This window comes from Oncorhynchus nerka, linkage group LG23, assembly GCF_034236695.1.
Source record: "Oncorhynchus nerka isolate Pitt River linkage group LG23, Oner_Uvic_2.0, whole genome shotgun sequence".
NCBI lineage: Eukaryota > Metazoa > Chordata > Actinopteri > Salmoniformes > Salmonidae > Oncorhynchus > Oncorhynchus nerka.
The window spans coordinates 27,505,956-27,515,688 of NC_088418.1; the positions used below are offsets into that span (position 1 = coordinate 27,505,956).

The 9,733-nt window shown below is 40.0% G+C and overlaps 1 protein-coding gene and 1 long non-coding RNA gene across 2 annotated transcripts; both read left to right on the top strand.

Moving 5' to 3' along the window:
* The first annotated feature begins 416 nt into the window (after positions 1 to 416).
* LOC115106199 (uncharacterized) lies at positions 417 to 3,838 on the top strand. The gene is made up of 3 exons (XR_003859997.2): positions 417 to 800; positions 1,090 to 1,183; positions 1,606 to 3,838. It is a non-coding gene; the product is annotated as an uncharacterized LOC115106199 (long non-coding RNA).
* Positions 3,839 to 4,348: 510 nt separating this feature from the next.
* On the top strand, positions 4,349 to 8,750 carry LOC115106200 (beclin-1-like). The gene is made up of 2 exons (XM_029628767.2): positions 4,349 to 4,487; positions 7,646 to 8,750. Exons 1-2 carry the CDS (start codon positions 4,408 to 4,410, stop codon positions 7,812 to 7,814), a joined length of 249 nt encoding a protein of 82 aa, XP_029484627.1. The 5' UTR covers positions 4,349 to 4,407; the 3' UTR covers positions 7,815 to 8,750.
* Positions 8,751 to 9,733: the final 983 nt, after the last annotated feature.

The window sequence follows — 9,733 nt, forward strand, 5'->3', positions numbered from 1 at the left end:
AATGATTTACCAAGCTAGCTAATGTTAGCTACCTCTTGAGACTCTAGGGGCAGTATTTCATTTTTGGATGAAAAACGTTCCAGTTTTAAACAATATATTTTGTCACGAAAAGATGCTCGACTATGCATATAATTGACACCTTTGGAAAGAAAACACTCTGACGTTTCCAAAACTGCAAAGATATTATCTGTGAGTGCCACAGAACTGATGCTACAGGCGAAACCAAGATGAAATTTCAAACAGGAAGTGAGCAACATTTTTGAGGCGCTGTTTTCCAATGTCTCCTTATATGGCTGTGAATGCGCCCGGAACGAGCCTACACTCTCTGCCGTTTCCCCAAGGTGTCTGCAGCATTGTGACGTATTTGTAGGCATATCATTGGAAGATTGACCATAAGAGACTACATTTACCAGGTGTCCGCCTGGTGTCCTGCGTCGAAATTGGTGCGTAATCTCCAGCTGCAAGTATTCTTCCATGTGATTCCGAGGAGAAACCAAACTTCCACGAACGATATATCATTTTACTTGCGTTTGCTTTTAGTAACATTCAAGATGCTTTGACGGTGCGTTATCTCCTGCGTTTTTATTACTTTTTCATTGAAACTGTTATTGAGCCATATCAATAGTTTGCACAGTCGCAGCCCTGATTTCTGCTTGCTCTGTGGTATTGACGGATGCACTGAGGAATTTAGAGTGTACAATTCCTTCCATCATGTAAAGAGAAACCACCTTCAACACCTACTTGATTGCACCCGAACAGACGAACAGCCATCGGAGGAAAGCCAAGCACCACCGGAACAAGTAAATAGCTAGCTAGCATTTTTTTGTTCTCTGGATATAAAACAATAATTTAATGAACGGACGAAACACGGACCAAAGTCATACTATACTGTCCATTCGGCTATTCAATCATTTTAGCCATAATGACTCTTATGGCTAAAGCTGGGTTAATGTGAAAATAATCGATGATAAATAGGAACAAAACACTTAAATATAACTATTGGTGAAACTAAGTACAATTTCAAATATCATCTGTTTCTTTGATGTGTGGTACACCGGACAACATTCAACCCTAATGTTAACCCTAAAGCTTCTAGCTAACTCCAGCATCACTGATCAGCAACTCCATACACCTGACTCAGATAAGGGGCATTAACCAACATGGAGCTGTCACAGTGCAACAAGTAAGTTACTCGGTTGGTGGCAATCTGCTGACATTGACCATATTTTTTTAAGTACTTAGATTTACTGATAGCATTCATCGTCAGTCTTCGCAACCACTTATCCTGTCACAAACATTATACTTGTCATGAACTAGTAATGTCCAGCCTGCACATGTCAGGATACTTTTGTGATAAATGCCAGAGCCAAGCATCGTCTCTCACAGGTAAGATGCTTTTTCTGAGCAGAGCACAGCGTTTGGTTTGTTACATTATGTAGAGCATTTTGTAGTGGTTCAGTGACGGTTGAGTTCATTCTCAGTGCTAGGTTGTCCACCTTACTATTGTTGATCCCTTATGTCCTTATGTTAATGAATATGTCATGAGCAAGTCTGAATATCATAGGTATACATGATTGATGAGATCCCCACCTCTCTCTCTTTCAGAAAGGTGTGAATGACATTGTTGCTGGGGTACAGCAATATCAATCATCACTATTGGACAACCTCAGGAAGCAGATGGAGGCAATGCTAAAGAAGCATTCAGGATGCACATCAGGTCTTCTTGAAAAATATGCAATGGATATATTTGACAATTTCATTGAGCCTTTTGTTGGCGTTGCAACAACATTTAGACAGGACAGTGTTATTAAGAAGCAGTTTAGCTGTTTGGATGCAGAGGAAATTCACATTGCTCAAACCATATGCAGGATGAACTGTGGAGGATCAAAAGTCATTTTCATCTTAGACAAATTATTTTATTATGTACCATTAGTCAAAAGTCTAGAACAGTTCTTATCACACCCAAGGATTTTGTCTGATTGAAAAAAGACCCCAGATGTGCAGGGAATGATTTTTTTTCATGACATTGTTGATGGTGCTCTTCTAAAATCACATCCCTTATTTTCAGAGAAACCAAATGCATTGCATATTGTTCTGTACATGGATGAAATAGAGATCTGTAACCTACTAGGATCCTGTGCATCAACAAACAAGTTGTTAATGGTGTACTACACCCTAGGAAATATACATCCAAAATACAGGTCTAAACTGGCTGCTATCAGGCTACTTGCCATGGCTAGATCAGCAGACCTCTGTCAATCTGGTGTAGATGTAATATTGAATAGAATCAAGGAAGACATGGATGCATTCATTGTACAGTGGGGTTAAATGCTAACTATTAACTGAGAGAAAACAATATATGGTGCCATGGTCTCTCTGTGGAGACACCCTGGCACAACATAAACTAGCAGGGTTCAAAGAGGGTGTGGGCTTTGCCTACAGTAAGTGCAGACACTGTGAGTGTTATTTTGAGGACATGCAGTCACACTTCATTGAGGATGCATATACTAAAAGGACATTGGAAAAGCATGTCAGACAGTGTGATGAAATAGAAAAGGCACAGACGGACTTGCTACGCAACAGCCTGAGAACAACATATGGGATCAATAGAAGGAGCAAGTTAGTTGAATTCCCAGCCTTTGTTATCATGCAACAAACTCCGCAATTATAATAATATTTATAATAATTATGCATGTGATTCTGGAGGGCATAGCCCCATTGGAAATCAAATGTGTTTTGAATCATCTTGTTGTGTCAGGACAGATTGATCGGGACTCAGTGAATTCTGCTATTCTTGGTTTCCTTTATTCCCCTCTAGATGTTAGAGATCGGCCATCCCCAATTTCTGTTCGTACATTAACGTCAAGTGATGGTTAACTAAAACAGTCATCTGGGCAAATGCTTGTCCTGATAAGGATATTGCCATTTGTTTTGGAGAGTTTGGAAGTCAATGCATATATACAACTGATAATTGAGCTAATAAAGATTGTACAGATAATATTTGCACCTGTTCCTTCCATTGTGACTTTGTCTAGGTTGAAGTTACTCATTGAAAATCATTTGAAGCATTGGAAGGAGCTTTTTCCAGACCACAATGTTACACCTAAACAACATTATATGATACGTTTGCCATCACAGATAAAGACATTGGGTCCAATGGTTAGACATATGTGTATGCGGTTTGAGTCTAAACATTGTTTCTTTAAACAATGAGCTTTCAAGCTCAATTTAAAAAAATATTTGTAAGTCTTTGATCAATCAGAACCAAATATATGAAAGCTGCAGAAATGTTGACAGTTCAATCCACCCAATTGTTTCAAATGAAAGGGAGATGGGACCTGTATCAGAGGTTAAAGATCTAAATTATTTACATGGAAAATTGAGGAACTTCCTAGGTTTCAATGAAGTCAATACTAATAAATACATAACTCAGAAGTCCATGATATTTGCCAAAATACTGAATTGTAATATGCCAGAATTTGGACTGGTCAAAAACATATTTCTTGTTGATTCTAGGCTTCATTGTTTGGAATATCAACCATTTCAAACGATACACTTTGATAGAAATGTCATGGCTTATCAAGTTGAGGTCCTACACTTGCACAGGCCACTGAGTTAGGGGATGCTGAAAAGCAGTTTGAGTTTACCTCTTATTACACAATTAGCAACAATAGCCAAACTTATGTACAAGTCAAATACCATCTTGGGGATGTAGCAGAATTGTACAACAGTTCAAAGTGTGTTCCCCATATATGAAAAGTGTACTGTCTTTGTTCTGTACTGTATTTTCTCTACATGATTGCTGTGTGTAAGATTGACAATAAAACAGTGAATTCCATTTGGTCATTATCTGTTCTTAATATGTGAAGAGATGAAAAGGATAAGATGCTTGAAATAAGAAATTGTGACTTTGACAAAGCAGTTTTGTACTTGTCAGTGTTGATCAAGGAGCTTTATAATTATGGTAATTCTAATTTCGAGCATTAAGTTACTCAGAACCAGTAATACAATCACAGTAACAAGTTATATTATCTTATCAAGATAATTAAGGACAAAAAAGCTTGAAACAAGTGAAATGCTCAAACATAAAAACTGGCTGATTAGAAGAAATATCTTCTCAGACAAAAAACAAGCATATATTGCCTTGATTTAAGATATTTAATCTTACTTAGATTTTAATTTTTGCAGTGTATATGGATACAAACAACAAACGTGTTTTAAAGAGCTGTAAAAAAAATAAGAGTGAACTATTTTCCAATGCTCATTAGACTGGCCAAAGCCAACCCCAATGAATAGGCCATGTTGGATATGGTACATTCCACTCTCTCTTTCTTGTGTGTGTAGGAGCTACCACTGTACTGTTCAGGGGGCCTGCACTTCTTCTGGGACAACAAGTTTGACCATGCCATGGTGGCCTTCCTGGACTGTGTGCAGCAGTTCAAGGAGGAGGTGGAGAATGGAGACACGGGATTATGCCTGCCTTACAGGTCAGTCAACTAGTCTAGCAGACATCATTATAATTTGTAGTAATCTATGGATTATGCCGAGAGACCAAGGATTGAGGTGTAAAAGGCTGACCAACTTCCGTTATTTGTGTAAATTTGCCAAGCTATACAAATAAATACATTTGTTTATCTTTCTTCATTTTTCCAACGCATAAAAATCACTCCTTTTCATTTTCATATTTGACAAATACGTTCCTTTGTTTCTTAATATTTAATTTATTCTACTTTCCTGCACTAGTAACACATCTGACAGAATGACATAGATGAGTATTTGGACTTGATTGTATTGAGGTGTTTTAAACGGGTGTTTCTGTAGATTAGAGGAACTGCTGAACACTGTTGGTTTAGACGTTTCTGGATACAATACTGCCTCCTAGTAGTACTGCCTCTTATTGGAACCCTCACAGATTCCAAAGTAGAAGTCCTAATTTGGGCAGCAGGGGGTTTAGCAGTCACTGTATGTCTGTCTGTTCAATCCAAAATCCAAAAGAGTGACAGACTCAGGTCCCTTGGTGCATCACACTACAGATCGCTTCACGTAGCCAGCCAGTACAGTGCCTTTGAGCCGGTGCTTTGTGGAGTCATAAACCCCCCGTCTAGAGCTCTTGGAGGAGAGCTTGGCACAGATCTCACTGTGTTTCTCCAGGCGACTAGGATCAAAGCACCGGCCACAGTGCTCACACTGCTTCAGCTTGGAGTTGGCTGCACTCATCCCAAATCGACGTTTCAACTCCACCTGAAAGAATGGATTTTATCAGATGGGCTAAATAATGGGCAGCTGGGCAACAAAGACAAGATATACAATATGTACAAACCAGATGAGGCTGGTGGTAGGAGCTCATTGTAATGGCTGGAATAGAATAAAAGGAACGGTATCACACATATCAGTCACATCAATCACAATCACATTCCAGCCATTACAACATTCCAGCCTCCTACAACTCCTCCCATCAGCCTCCTCTGATACAAACGCACGTGATCACCAACACTACACTAGATCAACAATTAGCATGGCTTTGGAATGTCAAGCTACTTTACCTGTCTGTCCTCCTTTTTCTCTTCCATGTTCAAACCCTTCTTGACTTCCTTTGGCTTGCTCACAGTGTATCTCTTGGCTGTCTGCTTTGGCTTACTTGCCACACTGCTTTCTTCTCCATTTCTCCTCACATCTTTGCTCCTTTCTTCCTCTTCTTCATTATCTCTTATCATCTCCCATAGGTCAGAATCCACCTTCATCAGGCAGATCTCCTGGATGAACTTCTCCACCTTTTTTCTCAACCGTTCTTTTGCGTTTTTCTCCTCCAAAGCCTGAGCATCCATCTTGGCCCCACTCTTAATCAGTTTCAATTCTTGGGTGACACTGATCAGCTTGGCCTTCATATATGCCATCACCTGCTCAGCCTCTGAGTTAAAGACGTCCCATACCATCTCATCGGGGCATGGCGGTAGATCCTGTACAGTTAGGGTCTGAGTCTTGAACTGAACATGTTTCTTCACAACCTGCCTTCTGTACTTTGAAGCAGCAGGACGAGGGCTGCCCTCTGGTCTGACTGGCTGGAATGGCTTCTTCTTGGCATCATTGTTTGACACAGTGACTCTGGCTCTAATGGGAGGCAGTGGCATCTTGGCGACCATATTGGCTCCATGGACTGCCTTCAATGGCTTGGCACTATGGAGGTAGATGTCTTTCACCACGCAGGTTTGATCCCTCTTGGTCCGGATGGGTTGCAGTGGCTTCCGGATGGGAGGAACAGTAGCCTTCCCTGACTGCTGAGATGTTGGAGCTACATGCAGTCCTTGACTCTTCCCATTGCAGATGGACCTCTTTTTCTGCAGTACTGGGATTCTGGAGAGAGGATGTGGTTTATTTTCCACAGCCTTCAAACTGGCAAGTCGCTGCAGAGCACCCTTTCTTTCTTCAGTCAACTCCAGTACTGGGATTCTGGAGGTGTTAAAACTGTTTTGTTTGAGCGCTGGAAGCTTCTCAGTGGCCTTGGGTTGAGATGGCAGGGCATGCTGAATGGAGTTGCTACTGGCAGCTCCAAGGTTCCCTGTTAAAGCAATATCTTCCTGTAGCGGCTGCAAGAATCTCCTCATCGTCAAGGAGATTGACAGTTATATTTTTCTAACCTCGTTCTGCAACAAAATGTTCGTCTAGTAGCACTTTCTGTATTTTATGGTGGTCTACTTTGTTAACTATATCTCAGGAGGAATTTGCTAGATTGTCTTGGAAACTAGTGTTCTATTTTCAGCAATCAGACGCCAGACTGTTCAAACAGAACATTTGGAATTTATTGATCAGTTGTGACATCATAATTGGTTCACAAATAATGAGACTTCTAGAATCTCACACACTTATGTGGATGTGATGTCATAATAGGCCATAATATGCTGTCCAAAATGGTGAATGTGACCTACCTGTGTTGAACTGCTTGCCCTCATCTCATATTTAACCATGCCACTTTTCTTTGAGGTGAAACATATTACTGAACTCTCTGAATTGTCAATTTAAAGCCATTTTGCCTATTAATTCATGACTAAATTTAGCTAACATAGTTAATTCAGAGATTCTTACCTTTGCCTCGGCAGTCTTGTCCAGATCATCATGGCGTTTGTAGTTCTTTACGATAGCCACATTAACAGCTTATTTGCATTTTATTTTGGGGGGCTAAATACAGGCAAATATATAGTTACCTTGTCCTACAGATATTTACACGGTTATTGAAAAGTCACACAAGGGTAAGCCTACATGAAACACATCCCTTATTTTAAGTGTTTCTAAAATTCTCTATGGGGAAAAATGAATGGTGGAAAAACGGTTGGAACCATTTCCTTGTTTGACCGCTATGTTATATGGTTATTATGACTAATACTGTGGTACTCCATTGTACTTACACAAATAACTGGAGTTGGTCAGCTTTTGACAGCTTAATCCTTTGTCTCTGCATGATCATTTGCCTCCAACTAGTCACTAGCATGAGAAATCTGCAGATTGTTTTGTCTTAGCATACTGGCCTTAGATTAAAAATGTTTTTGGGGTGTTAGCAGCTGTAGATGTTGCACCAGTTTCTTTCATAGCCCTCAAGAAATAAACTCTTGGGGGTTTGAGTTTTAACGCACTTTTTTCTGTTATGGGTCAGGATGGATGTCGAGAAGGGCAAGATTGAGGACACGGTAGGCAGCGGCGGCTCCTACTCCATCAAGACCCAGTTCAACTCAGTGGAGCAGTGGACCAAGGCGCTCAAGTTCATGTTGACCAACCTCAAGTGGGGTCTGGCGTGGGTGTCGTCTCAGTTTTACAACCGATAGAGGAGGAAGATAAGGACTCACCCTGGGTGTTCCCCTTGACCCTTCTAAAACCACCATTTCGTCACAATGTATTACTCTCTAAAGTCTCTCTTCTACAATGCTCTCCTTGCTTCCCTATGATGTTTTGAGGGGGTGGGGAGAAGACTGGAGGAAGGACTTTTGAGATGAACCACTGGTGTGAGTTCCAATCCAATAAGCCTTGTTTCCTTGTTTGATTTCCATATTGACCATTTGAAAGGACAAGATAAAAACTGTTAAATTGTACACATTCAAATCCATCTAGAGTCGTAGGTGTTATGAAGGGAGCTATCTGAGACTTTTGGAGCACATTCCAGGATGGAGTCCTAATAGTAGCTAAGTGGCATCTGGTTGTGTCTTTTCCTTCATATGCACATATCTTATGACACTGTATAAGTGAAAGCTGTTGTTTCCAACTGACCTGTTCAATTCTTATAGATCAGTACACATGAAGGGAAGGAGAGAAGGAGGCTTCTCATGTATCACATGCTTCTTACTGTGCTCCAGAAGCAATACTGGAGAGTCACGTATCTGGTTTTGTGCCTATTTTTCTTCAATTGGTTTGTGTCTTTCTGGTTCAGCTCCACTAGCCCCAGAAAAATGTACATTTATTATGTTTTAATAGTTTTTCTCTTACTGTACTGACAAGGTAAAGATGGTTTAATTTCACCATGCATTGGAACAGCATTGGAACGTTTGCACCAAGTGTCTACCGAAAGCTTTGGCGTCGGGATTATGCTGGCTTTTGTCCATTGGCAAATTCAACAAGGCAATCCTTTTACTACAAGTGACTTCTTGGTGTAGATTTAAATGTAGACAAGGAGGCTTGTGGCAGTATTTAATGCCCATATCACTATATGATTTGGTTTTTCAGGTTCATTACACATATGAAAATGCCAATAATGGACCCACACAGAACGCCTTATGTAAAAGGATATTTATAATTCTAACATTTGTATAAAAAAAGGTAATCAAAATGTAGAGACAGATTGATTGATTGATTACGTAAGTATTCAACCTCCTGAGTCAATACATGTTAAAATAATCCTTGGCAGCGATTACAGCTGAGAGTCTTTCTGGGTAAGTCTCTAAATGCTTTGCACACCAGGATTTCATGTTAGGCTTCAAGCTCTGTCAAGTTGGTTGTTGATCATTGCTACAAAGCCACTTATGTCTTGCCATAGAATTTCAAGCCAATTTAACTTTTTGGGGATAGGGTGCAGCATTCGGAATGTTGGATGAAAAGCGTGCCCAAAGTAAACTGCCTGCTACTCAGGCCCAGAAGCTAGGATATGCATAGAATTCGTAGATTTGGATAGAAAACACTCAGTTTCCAAAACTGTTAACCTTTTGCGACGAGAAAACCCGTATCCGGGAGCGTAATCATAGCCTCAAACGCATTAGCATAACGCAACGGACATAAATACCCCTATAAACTTTTTCTATTCATGAAAATCGCAAATGAAATAAATATATTCAAACACAAGCTTAGCCTTTTGTTAACAACACTGTCATCTCAGATGTTCATAATATGCGTTACAGCCAACGCTAGACAAGCATTTGTGTAAGTTTATCATGGCATAATGCTATGCTAGGCTCTGCTGGCAGCAGGCAACATTTTCACGAAAATAAGAAAAGCAACCAAATTAAATAATTTACCTTTGAAGAACTTCAGATGCTTTCACTCAGGAGACTCCCAGTTAGATAGCAAATGTTCCTTTTTCCCAAAATATTATTTTTGTAGGCGAAATAGCTCCCGTTTGTTCATCATGCTTGGCTGAGAAATCGACACTAAAATGCTACAACTATAACGGCAAACTGTTTTCAAAATTTGCTCCATAATATCGACAGAAACACGGCAAAAGTTGTTTAGGATCCATCCTCAAGGTGTTTTTAACAAA